General features: G+C 44.1%; 1 protein-coding gene across 3 annotated transcripts in view; it reads left to right on the top strand.

Moving 5' to 3' along the window:
• LOC310889977 (aldo-keto reductase family 1 member B1-like) overlaps positions 1–18,309 on the top strand; it is a 37,619-nt gene that overhangs the window by 18,153 nt on the left and 1,157 nt on the right. For 2 of the 3 annotated variants that reach the window (XM_083818324.1, XM_083818322.1), the window contains exons 2-9: positions 10,663–10,830; positions 11,292–11,408; positions 12,655–12,732; positions 13,112–13,234; positions 16,539–16,645; positions 16,809–16,890; positions 17,439–17,522; positions 18,010–18,092. In XM_083818324.1, coding sequence (XP_083674450.1) covers positions 10,663–10,830; positions 11,292–11,408; positions 12,655–12,732; positions 13,112–13,234; positions 16,539–16,645; positions 16,809–16,890; positions 17,439–17,522; positions 18,010–18,092 — 842 coding nt within the window. Of the gene's footprint in view, positions 1–10,266; positions 10,428–10,662; positions 10,831–11,291; positions 11,409–12,654; positions 12,733–13,111; positions 13,235–16,538; positions 16,646–16,808; positions 16,891–17,438; positions 17,523–18,009; positions 18,093–18,309 lie in introns of those variants that run through there. The other variant, XM_083818319.1, reaches the window with a different exon arrangement.

Here is an 18,309-nt window from a genome sequence, read left to right as displayed (position 1 = left end):
CGGAAAATGGAAAGGTAAACACGGCATTATATAACTTTTCTGATACAACTGAAACACATCGCATCCTGCTGGGGATGGCTGTGGTGCTGACACAAACCAGGAAGAAGGTTAAAGAGACAACCAATTGGCATGTCTGCCCTCAGGTAAGTGGAGCAAAAAGCACGACGCTGCAAAGAACCTGGACATCTGCTGTGGGAGAGGCACCCAGAGAAAAATGCAATATTATACTCCCAAATAATGGACTCAATTCTGACTAAATGGATTAATGGACTAAATACCTGACTAAATTCTCCAAGTGTGAGCAAGGAGCAAAGCCTTCCAGGCAGCCCTAATGTAACATCCTGGACTATCTAGTGGATCCTGCAGGTAAATGTTTGTTTTCCTCACTGTGCTGTGACACCTTCAACGGAATGGCATACTGTTATCCACAACATTTTAAAGCCAACTTCTAATGTGCAATTACAGGCCACCTATTGTTTATTTATACACTTGTACATTTTATTCTGAAACACTGTCTGCACCTGCCAGAAAACAGAGGGACAATGTGATGAACATCATGCCACTCATTAAAAACCCAGTAGTCTGCGACTTAAAAAAAAATTAATTAGAAGAAACTTCTCCCAACATTCAAAATAAAGTTCTTTTAAAACAGTGTTTTCTTTATTACTCCCACAGAACAGCCCACTTTTCTCTCCTGTGATGATATACAAAGGCTGAATTCATCCCACATTTGTGGGGGAATGGAAGGCTGAAAGCTCCCAAAACCACACAGGCCGCACGTGCTGAGGTTTCTCTGCAGGAGCCTGGTCAGCCCCCACTATTTTGGGGGACACGGTGCTCCCCCGGAGGGCCTCTCTGAGGCTCTCTTGACTGCAAAAGGAGCCGCTCTGACAGCACAGAGAGAAGTGGTGCTTGCCATGGGGCCAGCAGTGGTGGCAGCAGCCTGCGGCCTGTCATGGGGAGGCACGACCGGCGAGACTCGGCACTGCTGAGTGCTGCCTCTGTGGCAAATAATCTAAAATGTGGGGCAAGGTTACTTTGAGTTCCTTGAGTTGTCAGCTTTATGAGAGAATTCGGGTGTTTCAAGCAGGTTCTGACAGAGATTTGCACAATTGTTAATAGAATGCAAAACCAAGCGGTGATCTGTGCAGTGCCTGAAAACAAACGTTACCGGGTTTGTCTAAACAAGGCATGCTAGGGTTTCTTTGTGTATAGCTCTTATATACCCTTTCAGGGGCATATAGATATATATCTCGTAGATACACACACAAGTGCATCTCTAAAGGAAGCAGCTGGTGTAACCGTCCAGCTGCAGGTGGGACTTACACTGCGGAGGAGCTGAGGCAGAACAGGGCAGATGGCTACGGTACAGACCAATGCCCCCCTCCACCAAACCAAAATTCTCCAGCAGGGCAGTTGCTGACTGTTTTTCTTCTCAGGAATGGCAGCAAGGAGCCAGAGCTCCCTGGCACAAAATTCGGTTCCTCCCAGTCCAACTGTGGAGCAGTGCCCTGGCGCTGGGGCTTCTGCTCTGCCTGCCTGTGCGAGTGGGGCTGTGGAGAAATGGCTGGGGGTTGCCTTCAAGCCCAGGAGCCTGCACGTATAAGATGAATATACTTTTAAGAGCATTGTATGGCAGAATTCTTCTTAAAAAAGCCTTTGAATGTGTTTCTTTCGTAGGTAACTAGGAGAGGGCACGCATGCTTTGATTCAGGATCTTAACTTTCTTTTTTCAGTCCCCATCAGATAAGGTAGAAGCTGCAGTGATGGCTGCTGTAGATGCTGGATACCACCACTTCGATCGTCCCTGCGTGCACCAAAATGAGAATGAAGCTGGAGAAGGGATTCAGCAGAAAATCAAGAAAGGTGCTGTGAAATGAGAGGAGCTCTTTGTGGCCAGAAAGGTAGGGAGCAGGCAATGTAGAATCCAGGGGAGGACCTGCTTTGTATAGAGCACATTCATAGGAGGGAATTCAAAGTGGTAGGGAAAGACTGTGCTGCAGCATGGAGCAATTCAGAACACAGTTCAGACCAAAGCTGACAAAAACTTCTTATTTTCACTTCATCATGTAGGCAGTTATGCAAGATAGGCTCCACAGTCTCTTTTATTTCCACAACTGTTCAAAATACATAATAAATTCAAGCTGTCGCTGTCCCAGAATGGGTACTGTTTTTTTGCTGTTGTTGTTTTCCTTTTTTTTTTTTTTCTTCTTTTTTTCCCCCCATATGTGGGAAATATTAGATTTGGCTCATCACAGAAACTATTAACTAGAACACTATCTGCCTATACTAAGTGTCTTGTATATATCTTAACTGATGGAAGAGGATTGTTTTTTCAGTTTACCACCACAGCACATCCTGCCTTCAGTGTCAGAGGCCAGCCCTGTTCACAGAGCAAGCCCCCTTTGAAGAGCAATAGGATGTCCTAATTCCCCATGGCCTCCCAAAGACAACAGAGTGTTCCTGTCCTGTGCAGGACAGCACACGACAGCTTTAACCCAGCAGCTCATGGTGTGGCTTGGCTTTTTGTCTCCAGCTGTCGTACATGTTTTATGAAAATCATCTGGTGAAGGGAGCCTGCTGGAAGACTCCTGCTGACCTGAAACTGGATTACCTGGATCTCTACCTCACTCGCTGGCTTCCATTGACTTTCCTACGTGGGAGAGCTCTCCAAAACTGCCAGTCATGCTCACAGCATTACTGCTGTTCCTGTCCAGAAAGATCACATGTCTGTAGTGTGCACCAGCACTGCTCTGGTGCCATTCATTCAGCCCTACTCTGGCCACTTGAGGCAGGCTCTTGAACTCTGATGCTGAGACTGCTGCTTGCACGGCATCCTCTGCCCTCTTGATACTTGGAGAGACAGACCTAGCACTAAGGTCAGGCCTTCCAGCTGTAAGCATGAGCTTGCTGGTTTACTTTTGTCTATGTATTGCATTCTACAAATCCAAAGTATGCTCACCTGCCAATGACTTAGCTCCCTCTTTGTGGGAAGGAGAGCTGTACTCTACTGTCTGACAGTAATTCTCTCCTCTGCATTTTACAGAATCACTAGAGGAAAGAAAATGTTTCTGATTTCTGTCTCTCTCTTTAATCACTGAGTCCTTAACACAATACAGATTGACCTGACATTTGCTGTGGGAGCCTCCGCATTGTTTCACAGAGCCTGGATTTCAAAAGGTGAGACTTTCAGACTGTATGCACTTCAGAGAAGCTGGCACCTCAGCCTATTTCTAGCCTTAGCTTTTCCTTTCTGCTACAGCCAAGTCAAGAGCTTCATTCTATCTCTTGCTTTTGATCTTGTCAACTGTACGTTGTACTTTCAAAGGTGTCATGGTTAGCTTTATGTGAACAAAGCCACTGAGTGGAAGTGTCATGGCTTTATACTATGACATCTACAGAACATACTAGGTGTAGAGCAATATGGAGATGTGGGGATACAGCTCTACTCTCATAAAGTGGGATGCGATTTTTCCTCGTGCCACTGACATGAACTGAGGATCCCCACAAAAGAATTGCATGTGTGCAGAGTATACCTTATTCCACAGATGTGACTCACCACAGACCTAACCTACATGCTCTTCGTACCTAAGCATTTCCTTATATTTGTTTTTAAACAGAAAATGCCATAACCCTGCATGAAGGATGCAGACAAGTACTAGTGTTTCCTGTACTAGACATTTAAATTATCATGGTCCTCAGTTGTCTCAGTATTAACCTAACCTCCCAACGGGGAATGTTTCAAGTGTGTTCTCTCACTGACAGGTAGGAGAGGACCCTTTCCCATAGCTGACAAAGGCAAGTCTATACCCAGCAACACTGATCTTCTACATACGTGGCAGGTAAGCTCAGTCACAGTGGCAGAACCAAGTTTTCTGTCCTCAGCAGTCTCTTCCATGTCTTCATTGCCTTCAGCAGTCACATCTTTTGTGTTGGTTTCATGGTATACAAAGTAGCTTTTCAAAACAAACTTGATAATCTTCAATGGAGCTATAGACCAAAGGACCTGACTAATGATCACAGTTGACTTTACCACAGTCTGTGAACTGCTCAGATACATTTTGCAGGAATAAAGACATTTTAGGTTCTTTTCATGGCTACACAAGAGCAGGATATTGAGTGTAGCTGCTTTCCACATGTAACTTGACATGAATTTCACCACCTTAAGAAAAGAGCCCTTGGGCTTGAGTGTGACAAAGGACATGGCACAAATGTAGCACAGGCCCCTCTTCCCTCAGACTTTCCAAGTACAAACAGTTGTCATTTCCTCTCATGAAGAGAAACAAGCCACATCAGAACATCACCTTCAGAACCTGTCTTCTATTCCAGAAGACGACTTTGCTCCTCTTTCTGTTAGGCCATTGAAGAGCTGCTGGTCAGGTGAAAGCCAGTAGCGTCTCCAATTTTAACCATGAGCAGGTTGAACAAACTTTGAAAAAGCCTGGACTGAAATACAAGCCTGCAAACAAACAGGTAAGTGACTGCTAAGTGACCTCAGGTGACTAGTTTTCAGGGATTATAAAGATCTGATTGCACTTGAAGCCAGATATGGAAAAAGGGTGAACGAAGTGGACACAGCTTGCACTCTAAATCCCACCCTATGATTATTTCTGAATACACATAAGGATGTTTTGGGTCTCCTGTATCCTGACGGGGCTGAAGTTAAGGGACACAGATTACAACCGGAACTTCTCAAAGCTCCTTATTTGACCTGCTATTAGTGAAAGAATCAAGCTCCTAGTATCAGCAGATTACTGTTTACACAACGCATGCATTTCTTCCTTCTCGTGTGTGTGCACGCACACAGGCACATGCACAACTTGCTGAGTCATGCTGCTGGAATAAAAAATGGGAAGTCAATTTTAACTATATGTGCAGAAGCAGAGCATGTATTGACACTAGAGGCATCCTGGTATCTGCCCTGAAAAACTTATAATTATACAATATAAATAATATATATACATATAGTATTTATTAAATATAAATTGTATATATACATATACATATATTAAAGTCATCCTACTCTTCATCTACCTATAGCAGTCCTTACCCTCTTGGATGCAGGAGCTACACACCTGCTGTCGATGCTTATTTCTCCAAGTCACCTTGTACAGATTCGACAGAGTCTTACAGTTCTGATTTCACTAATTCTCATAGCTTTACTATGAGTACTAGTCTTCTGAGATTTTCAGTCCTAAGATACATTAACATAGACTTCCTCGGCTTACAGTTACCAAAAAAAAGAGCAGGCTGAAAAGACAAAATGCATCATCATCCAAACCTACAGAATCCCTTCACACAAAGTCACAAAAAGGGGCTTTTATGACAAGAACAGAGAAACTGAGATAATAGCAGATGCAGCATTCCCTTATAATCTCACTGTACAATTATTGCGGTATGTACAAGGCACAAGGGTTTTCAGTATTGGCTAAATACTGCTTAGATATCTCAGAGAACCACTTCAGAACATTCCTTCCCGGGGTAAAGGAACCCAAAGATAAGCTCCAGAAAACCCTTCTTCCCCAGCACAAAGAGACAGAGATGCAGGAAGCCTTACTGTAAGTAGGCGCTATACAAAACTAGGGCTGTATAATATCCTGCAAAGACTGGCACACTGAAAAAAAATCAGCCTGCAACTGCATTGGGCGATTATCCCTGCAGCAAGTTGTATCAGTTGTATTATTATCAATGTCTGTACTTCTGTGTTGACAGACTGAATGCCATCCATATCTGACCCAGGAGAAGCTGATCAAGTACTGCCAATCCAAAGGGATCGCTGCGACAGCATACAGCCCCCTTGCCTCTCCTGACAGGCCATGGTAAGACTGATTTGCAAGTAGCAAGGATGTTGGCATGGATCACGCTTGAAGGATTGATACTATAAATGCACCATTGATTGTTGATCTAGATGCAGGTTTGTGTTGATAGCTTTTCTCTGCGTAGGGCTAAGCCAGAGGATACACAGCATAAAGGACAGCTAATGACAAAGGATGCAAAGGACAGCCTCGCTCTTCATTCCCTGCGAACTACGTTGCCCTCCTGTGGTGTTAATCAGTACTGCAGGTACTGGCCATCAGAATTTCACGAGATGCTTACTTGGATTAAGTGGAATATGAAAGCCTTGAAAATCTTCCTTTGGATCAGGACAGGAAGATGCAACTTTGAGAAACGGAAGCCTTCTGCAATACAAAGGGCTCACCGAGCTTCTTGGAACAGCTGGCACATAAAACTGCAACTTCTGATTTTTATTCTCTCTGCCGCTGAAGTCTTGGAAATCCAGAGATGCCTCTTTCCTTTCCCTCCTTCGTGAAGCAGTCATTTCTTCTCACTAGCACACTCCAACGTGGACTTGTGCTTTAATTCTGTGAATCTTGCTTACAATCTCCCATTTGTTCAGAGGCGATTTCCAGCTGGTTCTTATTGGGTGTTTGACTTTGAACTGACTAAAGAGGTGGCAACCATTCCCAGCTTTAACAGGAAGTGGAGAGCCTGCATGATGAGCACATAAGTGGTAGTGTTCACTATTATTTTTCAAAACCCTTAATTTATGAATACCATATACACATTTTATTTCTGAACACTGCCTAGAATGCAGAGAGCCTGAATGACAAAGGGACACAGGTGTTCCCAGCATAAAAAGGGCTCATACTTTCCAGGAAAACAATGGAATAAATTAATTCTACAACTATACAGTTTGGATCCTTCCTTGGTAGCTCCTCTAATCACCCAGTACAGCTTGATAAAATAAATAATAAATAATAAAATAAAATAAATAATAAAATAAATAAATAATATAATAAAAATTAAATATAATAAAAATAATAAAATAAAATAAAATAAAATAAAATAAAATAGATGGCTGAAAGGAATTCCTTTCTTTTCAGGGGCAAAACTGATGAGGAGTGCCATTTCAATGCAAAATACTGAAGACGGTCATATCCTGCCCTCCTCTGGAGCTTGACCTAACATTCTTCCTACCAATTTATCCAGCTTTCTTATTGCATCTGTCCTCCTGCTGCACATGAAGTCACAGGATATGTATTCAGTGACGTTGTTAGTTATTTTTTTCTTTCCTTGAAAAAAAATGACACAGAAAATTTGTTCTAAAGAACAAAATGTGAGCTGTTGTAATTTCCTGCCCAAACGTGGAGAGACCTTGAAATACAAATTCACATTTGTACTCAGTCTTACATCAGCGCAACAGTCAGAAGACAGCAGCTGGGAGAACTGGGTAAAAACCTCCTATAAGGAATGTGAAGTAAAGATCAAATTCCTGAGGATGAGGGAGACAACCAGGAATTTCACCACTTTAAAACTAACCTCAAGAGTTTGTTTGTTTGTTTGTTTTCCCCTAGTGTACCCACCCGCCACCCCCTTTAGCCCTCTCTTAAATTTTCCTCATGCAGAAAACATACAGATGCATACTGGGCAGTAGTTTACACAGGCTTTCTTCTATGTGTCAAAATACAACAGAGTGGTGACTTTCTTTTGGATACAACTACTTCAACATGTGTTTCACGTTATTGTTATCTGTGAAATGCTATCCTTATGTAGAAAACTATTAACGAAAACCAAACTTGTGCATGACATTTCATTGAAATGCCCATATTTAAAAAACAAAAACAAACAAAGAAAAAGCCACAAAATTAATCTTTAAATGCAACAATGAAATAACTAAATTTTTGTCTGATCAAAAAGATCTTCTGCTTTGAAAGTCTGAGTATACGTGCTTTTGCCTAGACTAGAGTTAGGAGTGAGACAGGATGCTGGACCACGTGTACAATTTGGCTGCAGGAATTGAATACTTTTCAATGGTCAATTATTTTCATGAGTTCAAGATTCTGCACTGGTAGACAGATTTTTTTTTTTTTTCCAACTAAAACTTCTTACCAAAAATAAAAGGGATATACACCCCCCTAGGCCAAGAACAAAATGTGACTTTTGCTCATAAGTCACAGGGAGCTGCTAAAGGTTCTGTGTGAGATTCATCTTGCCTAACTTTAGGTGCCTAGACAGCACAGGTGCAGACACTCAACAAGCACCTCGGGGTCATCCTCCAAGCTGCAGTCACAGCCGAGGGATGTCTGAGTGAAACAAGGCAGCAGTGTTCAGTGTGATTCATCATACCCACAGTAACAGTACCGCAGTCCCTGCATAACAGCTGGGAGCATGGAGAATTTCCACCCATTTCTAACACTTTTTCCCAGGTCAACAATACTACTGGGCTCCCAGCATTATCGTTGGCCGTTGGCCGCGCTGCAGATTTCACACCTGTCTTCTGGAGTGCTCCCCTCAGTACAATACACAAAGACAACACACAACGTCCCAGCAGCTTATCAGGCAATGCCAGAGGGGCGTTAGTAACTGCCCAGCCTTTGGGGCTTTTGGGCCATGGCTTCAGGGATCACCACTTTTTCAGGGTCCTTTCCCATTTCCCTGTAAGCACAATCCAGCAGTGCAAGCAACTGCAGTTAATTACTTCTTTCTTCCCTGTGAAGGGAATATACAGCACCTGTGGGATGAGCGGGATCAGGCCATTGCCCCACACAGCTCTTGACTAGCAGATCCCAAAGCCCTCTTCTCTTGTGCAGGGCACTGCTTGCAAGCAGCACGCAGCCCAGTCTCCACAGGGCTCTGCTCTCCCATTACAAAAGCCACGTCCCAAAAAATCTGCAGCAACGGCATTTCCTCAACATTTGGCTGGTCCCCAGCATTTTTTTTTCAAGCACACACAGCACTTGGGATTAACAGACAAGCCCAAAGACAAAAAGCCTTGTTAACTCCAAGGAGATGAGAAGCAACCACAGCATGCTGCTGGTCTGATAGGAACTCGGTACGAGGAAGAGGCCAAGGTCTTCTCTTTATGCCAGAGAGAATTTCCCACTGCCATTGGTGACTTCCCCCAGGCACCCACTTTTGCTGAGATTCCAGCTGGAAACTGACATGCTGTCACTTCAAACCACTGATTTTGGCTTTGTTTGCACCTGTCAGTGCCTACAGCTGCAGACCCCTGCAGCTGTCCTCCTTACAAGCAGAGATGGTTGCACCTTGTGCCCTTGTCACCCCCTGACTTTGTGCTTTTTCAGCAGGCCACACAGCTTCTGCTGGTGAAGCCCACAACCTCCACAAGGACATACCCACTTCCTTTATTTTGGACCCGGTTCTTCCCAGATACCAAGCACTGCTGGTCTCCGAAGTCTCCGCTTGTGGTGAAATTACTGAGTGCAAAGTCAGCAAAACAAAGCAAAAAACTCGTGATACTACACATCCTGTTTTAGTGCGAAACCTTGTGCACAGATCAGGGAAAAAAGAGAAGCCCTTCCTGCAGTGTGCAGCTCGGCATCTGCAGCTGAGGAGCAGGCAGGCACGGCACCAAGGACGGGGCCTGCAAGCTTCGCCAGGCTGGCTGCCACCCAGCGACACAGGCAGTGTTTCTTCCTTCCCCAAGGCCCTGCTGCCTTGTGACAGCCCCAGCAGGGCCTCTGGGAGAGACAAACAGCTGGAAAACAATTTGCCTTAGCGGCGAGGGAAAAGGCTCCCACTCACAAGAACAAAGAGCAGGGCCCAGTGCAGAACTTCTGCCCGAGATCTTTTGTAACAAGACGGAGACATCTCCCCCGGCTGAAACCACCAGGGAAAAGCGAGCTGAAACGGTAACACACAAGCACAGGGTTATATAAGTGCTTTGTGATCCAAGCGAAAACACATCACATCCTGCTGAGAACGGCTGATGGAGCTGACACAGAACAGGAGGAACATTAGAGAGGAAAACCCATTACCTTGCCTGCCCTTAGTTAAATGGAGCAAAAAATTCAGTGCTGCACAGAGCACGGGCCTCTGCCGTGGGAGAGGCACCTGAGGAAACTCCCCGCGTGCTCCTATGGCCAAGGCTGGCTTTTTCCACTGCGCTGCAGCCTCCTCACCAGAACAGCACGCGCTTGTCCGCAGGGTTTCAACACCGATGTCGGACGTGCCACCACAGGCTGCCAGCACATATGCGTGCAATACAAATTCATTTTGTTCTGCAAGGCACTCAGCACCTCCCTGAAGACGGCGGGGCAATTCGGCTATGATGTCACGTACTAAAAACTCGCTGTTCCTCTCCTGCAGCTTTCAAAACACGTTAAAAAAATAAAAATCCCAACATCCAAACAAAGCTCTTTTTTTCTTAAATCCTGCTTTTCCTAAACGACCCCCGGGCACCAGCGGGAAGGGAAGGGGGCCCCAAGCAGCGGTCCTGGGGTCTCAGCCCCGGCACCGCCCCCTGCCCGCCTCCCTCCTTCCCTTCCTCCCTGCGCTCCAGGGCGGGCCGGGTGCTATTAAAGCGGCTGGAGGGAGGCTCAGGCGGTGTGTGTGGAGCCATGGCGACCTACGTACAGCTGAACACGGCGGCCAAGATGCCCATCGTGGGGCTGGGCACATGGAAGGTGACCGGGGGGGCCCGGCCCGGGCGGCGGCGCGGGGAAGGGGGAGGCCGCGGGGGCACCAGGCCGCTGCCCGGCCTGCGGAGAAATCTGCTTTTTTTTTTTTTTTGCTTTGTTTTTCTTTTTTTTTTTTAAGGGTGTTTTTGGTGGGATGGCTTTCTGAATTTTTGTCTTACTGGGAGCAAGGCCTGCGGTGTGTTTCGGTGGGCGCTCTTCAGGCGCTCTCCTTCCCCTTCAGTCCCCGCCAGGGAAGGTGGCAGCTGCGGTGATGGCCGCTATCGACGCTGGGTACCGCCACTTCGACTGCGCCTACGTGTACCAGAACGAGAACGAAGTTGGGGACGGGATCCAGCAGAAAATCAAGGAAGGGGCTGTGAAACGAGAGGAGCTCTTCGTGGTCAGCAAGGTAGGGGCCTGGGGGTGTACGATGCCCAGGGAGAATGGCTTTTTTGTGGTAACCCCCAGTTCTAAGTTTCTTCCTTCACCCCCACCTGCATGGAGAATTAGGTGGGATACTGTGCTGAGTACAGGAGTGATGCTTTGAGCTTTTCCCAGCACTAAACTTTGCTGTTGTCTTTTATGCAGCACCTGACCCTGTAGTGGGTAGCTTTTAAATAAGGTCTTAATTCGTCAAGGCTGCTTTTGCTGCCTGCAGTGACCCCCTTCAGTCCTGTGTGTATCCACTGCCTCCACTGGCCTTGCTATCGTGGGTTAGTCCTGGCCACAGAGCAAGCCTTGTTTGAAGAGAAATAAGATAACCTAATTTCACCCTGGCTTCCTAAAGAGAGATCTCTCCTGGTCAGGACAGAAGCGTTCCAAGAACTTTAGCCCAGCAGCTCATGGCGTGGCTTGGCTTTTTGTCTCCAGCTGTGGTGCACGTTTCATGAAAAACATCTGGTGAAGGGAGCCTGCCAGAAGACTCTTGCTGACCTGAAACTGGATTACCTGGATCTCTACCTCATCCACTGGCCTCTTGGGTTTAAGGTACGGTAACAGTAATGTGCCTGGCTTTCTGTTATAGCTGGCAGTTTTGAAGAGCTATACAGTTTTACAGCCCAACAATGTCTCCATCTGAGAAAGATAATCATGTGCCTGCACATGAGTCAGGCTGTTGATTCCTGCATCTGAAATTCTTGTCTGCACAGCACCTTCTCTTCTTTTGATTGTAGAAGAGGTAGACCTAGTAGTAGGGGCAGATTTCCCCGCTGCAAGCATAAGTTGTGCTGCTCTCCTTTTGATTACTACCTGTGTTGTCTCTTACAAATCCAGAGTATGCTCAACAATTACTTGGTTCCTGCTTTGTGCAAAGGAGGGTGGTACTCTGCTGCCTAACAGAATTTTTTTCCTCCGTGTTTCAGACGCAGAGCAAGAGAATATTTTTCTACTTCTGTCTGTAATCACTGTGTCCTTAATATTAATACAAATTGAGTTGACCTTTGCTGTAGGAGCCTTAGTGTTCCACAGACGTTGCATTTTAAAAGGTTGAAGCTTTTTAGTTCCTCATTTTAATGTGCTACATACAAAGGAATTGATGTCTGCTTGAAAATTTCTAAGCTTAGTCTTTCTGTTACAGCCTGATCAAAATCTGCGTCCTACCTGTTGCTTCTGAGATCATCTGCTCTTTGTGCTTTTCATAGTCTAGCATCCGTATCTTTTAAATTAATGTGAACAGAACTATCAAAGTGAAAATGTTGTGGTATAGCAAGGTATCACTAGAAAACAGCTGCTTTTGAAAGTTCATAAATTATAGCCAGCCCTAACTGGGACACAGGCTGTTGCAACATTCCCTTTGCCAGCAACTGAAACAATGAGTCTCCCTGTGAAAGACCTGTCAGCAGATATGGTCCTTACAGACTGATGGTCCTAGGTCCTAAGTGGGTCCTTACTACAAAAATGCACAGCTCTTATGTGACCATAACAGTGTATTTTATTAAAATGCATAACAGAGGAAGTAAACTTGTAAGCTGGAAATAATTCTATAAGAGAATTGTCATGTTTCCCATATGTATTTTGGTGAGCCAACAGACTTTGCTGTGTTCAGTAAAGTACTTCTCTTTGAGATGGCTGCTGACAAAAATACCACAAACCCATGTGAAGGCAAAAGAAAAGACTGAAGAATGTAGATTATGAGTGTTAGTATTTCGTGCGCTAAGTTTGTGATATCACATTCTTCAGCCAGTGTTAACCAAACTTTTACAACAGAACGTTTCAAGTGTTTTCTCACTGACAGGCAGGAGAGGACCTGTTTCCAACAGATGACAAAGGCATGTCAATACCCAGCAACACTGATATTCTACACACGTGGGAGGTAAGTCTACCCACAGCAAGAGTCACGTCTTCTGTCCTCAGCAGTTTCTTCAATGCCTTCATTACCTTCAGCAGTCTAAATTGTCTGATGTACGCAGAACTACTTGAAAGGACTCACTGGTACAATGGTGGATAGTTAAATGTTGTTTCTCATTTCACGTCATCAGGAATTCCTGCAATCTCAAAGAATGAATCTTTTGGGCTTTGAGATTGGAGATGTGGAATAAATATACCAGTGCTTTGTTTCTCCCTCAAGACATGAACTCTTCATATCTAAACACTTATTTTGTCCTTTTCACGAAGAGAATAAGCCATGTTAGGAAAAATGTCTTCAGACCCTTTCGTGCATACCAGATGCTGATTTTTGCTCTTTCTATTAGGCCATGGAAGAGCTGGTGGATGCTGGTTTGGTAAAAGCCATTGGAATCTCCAACTTTAACCATGAACAGATAGAAAGAATCTTGAACAAGCCAGGATTGAAATACAAGCCTGCCAACAACCAGGTAAGCAGTTAAGTGACCCAAGATGAATTTTTTTGTTTTTCAAGGATAACTAAAATTTTATTGCGTAAGGTTGGAGTTCCTGCACTACTGCTTGGAAATTTGGCAAGGAGCAGCTCCAGAATATCTTATTTTGGAGGGGGAAAAAATCCCCTGAGCTTAAATCTGCATTTCAGTTGAGTAAAACCCAGGATATGTACAAAAGCTTGGTAGAGAATTGGATGATTTTCCAACTGTTTTGTGGAGAAGCCAGTTCCTGTTGTTGATGACTTGGGACTAAAGGAACTGAACAGGGAATGTTTTCAGGACTGCTTACAGATTTGAGGAGGGTTGGGAGGAAATGGACTTGGAAGGTAGGCTGTTAAGTAAAATTGTCCAGGTACATGGGCAATACTTAAATAAAATCTTAGGAAAATTCGGACTGCAGAAGACTCCAGGATATAGTGTAATGTACAGCTTGGAGCAACGTTGTCTGTGACACTAGATCAGGTTACCTTGGGCTTTATCCAGTCAGTTCTTGAAAATCTGCAAGGCTGGAGACTGCACAGCCTCTCGAGGCAGTGTGCTTGTGCTCCACTGCCTGCTCCCCCCTTGGTAGGATGGGGGAAGTGGAGGGAGTTTCCTTGTATCTAGTCTCAACCTGTCTTGTTTCAACTTATGCATGCTGTCTGTTTTCCTCCCACCATGCACCACTGAAGAGCTTGGCTTGACTTCTGATGACCTTCTTGTAGGTACTGGAAAACTGTTACTAGGAGCCCAGAAGCCTTCCTTCTCCAGGCTGAACAAGCCTAATTCCCTCAACCTGCCCTAATACAGTAGGTGCTCTGGCCCCCGGCCATCCTGCTGTCCCTCTGCTGAATTTATGCCAGTTTCTCAATCTTTCTTCCTCTGAGAGGACTGGGAGGGGGGCAACCCGGGCACTGTATTCTAAAGGTGGTCTGACAGATACTGAGTAGAAGGGGGTGATCACTTCCCATAACCTACTGGCTGTGTTCCTGTTGCCAGGGATCACTACTGGCTCATTTTCAGGTCAGCCTGCCATGGCTTCCGGGTCCTTTCTAGCAGAGCTGCTCTTTAGGCAGTCAGTCTCCAGCCTGTGTCATTGCTGGGGGCTCTTCCTTCCAAGGTGCAGGGCTTTGCATGCAGCTTTCTCGAGTTTCATAAGGTTTATGTAGGACTCTTCCTGCTGCCTGAGTAGGTCCCTCTGAAGTGGCAGCCCACCCTTGAGTGTTTTGTCTGGTCCACTTCTCTCTACTGGTCGGTTTGGCATCACCTGCAAACATGACAAGATCATAGCCCATCACAAGTTCTTGAGGAAGACTGGTCCTTTGATAGATAGCTGTGTTGTTTATCTAGTCTTATCTTAAACTGCTCCAGTTATTGAAGGACTGCAGTAAGTTCTTGATACTGAATTACAAGAACTGGTTAACTTACTGTGATAGCTTGAGCATATGTACTAAAAAGAGATCATAACACCTTTCTTCAGAAAGGTAATGGGAGTGTTCTCTGCAAGTCTGTCCAGTGTCAAACAAGCCTTGTGACAACTGCAAAATTCATAATTCTGCACTAACTTCATATTCAGTCCAATCTACTTTTAGGAAACTTAGAAGTCTTATCAGACCTACCACACCTCATTGCCAAAGAACCTTTCACTGTAGTTGGTAACTACTCTTCTGTCACTTGTATAGGGGATGTTGACCTTACGTCTCTTCCACACTAAGTCTTCTCACCAATGGGTCTTGGTCTCTGTCCTTCAGTACTTACTGCTTCTGAAGAAACAGTTGCAAGTCTGAAACTTGTCTTATTAACTCTTACCAGTTAGCCTAATATAAGATTATAGTGCTTCCTGCAAACCATTTCTCTTTGAATAGTTAGAATTACTGGACTCTAAATGAAATGTCTACAGTGTTGTTCTTAACTATGAATGCAGTCAGTATGCAAATTGGTTTCATTCATGGTGAGATACTAGTTTGGCAAGCCAGTAATTACATTATGATAATATTACTAATTAGTGCATGAAGGAAATCTGAGTCAAGTATTTGATCATTGTCAGTGTGTATTGCAATATCTTAAAATACTTATTTAAATGTATCAGGGGCTTTTCACCATGGCCCAAACATAGCACTAGATAATGCAACTCAGGAGTTTTTCAACTAGAGTTTAGGTGGGCAGGTAAGGATGATTTTGCCTCACTTGTATGGTCTGAAGCTTACCTATTGAATAGTGGAGAAAATATACAACTTGGCTAAATGCTCTGTTATTCTGAGTAGATATTGAAGTAAAATAAATATGTATAATTGGCCTAAAAACTGAGTTGTGCCCTGTTGTGTCTAATATTTCAACATGCTTCAGAAGAGAAGCGGCCATGCAAGCTTCTGATAACAGCAAGCACCCAGAACCATAAATAAAGCAGGCAAGGGTGTAATCTAATCCCATGACTTAGACGGTTGCTCCACCTGCCAGTAGCATGTTTCTTTGAAAGCTTGAATGACAGTGTAGTCAAAAAAGATTATTGAGTTTGTCTGCTAAAAGGAAAAGTACTGCTCCCTGGTGTGTAATTATCCTGAAAGTCCATCTATGTAAAGCAGCAAAATTTCATGTTCATTCATTGCTGCCAGATACTTGGATAATGTCTGTACTGTACTGCATATCAGTGCATTAACTTGCCAGAACACGGATCTGGTGCACCAAGAAGTCTGTATTTTGTTACGTAGATAGTCTTCTGGAAACTAATGGTAAGCACAAATGCATTTCTAAAAATGACATAACAAAGAGTAATCTGAAGATCTAAAATCTTTAGCAATTAGTAGCTACTTCCAATATTTGCAGACTGGAAATACTCAGCATGCTTATTGACATAAAGCAGATAAAAGGAATGAAACAATGCCTGTATTGAGGCAGTATGGTAGTTGTAAAAACCTAATGCTTTTACAACATTTAATTAGGTAAGAGAACTCTGTACTCTGTATTGGTCTGCTATCCCATTGCTATGATTTTATGGTACTTCTGTGTATCTCATTGAACTGAGATGAACTCCACTTCAGGAGTTATGAAGATGATGATTCTATGTCAGAAATAATATGGATCAGGAAGGTTTTAAGAAAATGGTGTTAGTTCTTGGACACCTGCACTTGCAAGGAGAATTACTACAAATAGCAGAAAGGGAATGGGGATATACAGAAACAAATGCCGCATAATATCATGTGGAATATAAATTACAATGAAAATCAACCCTTGGATTTTAAAAAATAATGAAACATATGAAAGTAGCTGTGCCACTGTCAATCTCTGTACTCTTGTGTTTCAGATCGAATGCCATCCATACCTGACCCAGGAGAAGCTGATCAAGTACTGCCAGTCCAAAGGGATCGCTGTGACAGCATACAGTCCCCTTGGCTCTCCTGACAGGCCATGGTAAGACTCACTTCCATTTTGCAAGGGAGCTGGCAGGGATTACACTTGAAGCATTGAGACTACAAGAGCTCCGTTAATCATTCATCAAGATACAGATTCCTGTTGCTGGGTTGGCTCTTTCTATGGAGGTTTCTTGCCACTGGTCTTTCTTTCCTCTGTGTAGGGCTAAACCAGAGGATCCTTCCCTTCTGGATGACCCCAAGATTAAAGAGATTGCAGCCAAGCACAACAAAACTCCGGCACAGGTGGGTGGGTGCTGGACAGTGGGTACTGCTTCCTGTAACACAGGATTTGTTGTTCTTTAGAACAACTAATGACAAAGGACATAAGGTGAGGAGCTTGGCTCTTCATTCTCTGAGCTGTGGTGTTACGTAGCAATGCAGCTTGTTTATTACATGGCCTGAAATGCATTCTTGAAAGGGTTATTTGACTATCAACAAGAAACATCTTCTTGACCCATCTTCAGATGTTTGTCTTCCCATCTTAAGCTGGTGCAGAGAAGTGAACACTTGTATAGACTGCTAACCTTCTAGGTAGGAAGGAAACAAACCTTGTATCACAAGACTGGATGGGCTTCCACAGGGCTCCACTGCTTTTCTATTTGCGCTTCAGAAGGTGCTGCTTAGGCTCAGGTACAATTTGAAATGCAGCTCTGCTGAGTGGTTAGTTCTGCTGAATTGTACAGTTTACAGCAAACAGTTCTTGAAATAGTGTCTACTCTTTTACAGAACAAGAGCTGTTCTCTCTGTGGTATGCTCTGCCTTCTCTCTGACTTAGTGGTCTCTTCTTGCAGGTTCTCATTCGGTTCCACATCCAGAGAAACGTGATTGTGATTCCCAAATCCGTCACCCCCCAGCGCATTGTGGAGAACTTCAAGGTGGGTGATTACAAGTGGCCTGGGTGCTGCCCTTCAGGGATGGCATCCCTTCCCCCTGCGGAGCAAGTGGTCCTTTCTTAGCCTTCCAAAGTAGTCCTCATCTGAGGATTAGAGTTTTTTTCTCACATTACCTATAATGAGGGCTAAGCTAAAACTGAAACTGGAGACTCAATGAACAGAGATGCATCCTTCACAAATAATGTTGCAGAATGCCTCCATTCTCTAAGTGCTCAACAAGCTTCTTGGAACAGCTGGCATATAAAACTCCAATTTCTGAAGCAACTTCAGAACTTTCAAATGCTTCTTTCCCTCCTTCTCCCACTGCTAGTGGAGTCTTGGAAATCCAAAGGTGCCTTTTCCTCTTCCTCCTTCTTGAAGCCACCATTTTTTCTCACTAGCACCCCTCCAATGTGGACTTGTGCTTTAATTCTGTGAGTCTTGCTTAGTCTGGTTCAAAGAGGTGATTTCCAGCTGTTTTTCTTGTCAGGTGTTTGACTTTGAGCTGACTAAAGAAGAGATGGCAACTATTCTCAGCTTTAATAGAAACTGGAGAGCCTGTGCAATGAGCACGTAAGTGGTATTTTTAAACTGTTGTGTCACAGTTTTGTGTACTAGACCTGTTTAAGGTTCAGGATACTCAAACTCAATTTCCAAAGGGTTTATCTTCAAAATATTTTTTCACAGTAAAATTTCAGATGTACTTATCATGAACCAAACTACGATAAAGTAAACTCGATGTTCACTTTGAGTTCAGTCTGCAAGAAGTCTTTTGTAGCTGGAATTCCAA

This window comes from Anser anser (assembly GCF_964211835.1).
Source record: "Anser anser genome assembly, chromosome: 1".
Taxonomy (NCBI): Eukaryota; Metazoa; Chordata; class Aves; order Anseriformes; family Anatidae; genus Anser; species Anser anser.
The sequence above is the reverse complement of the archived record's forward strand: the minus strand, read 5'-3'. Positions and strand labels throughout refer to the sequence as shown.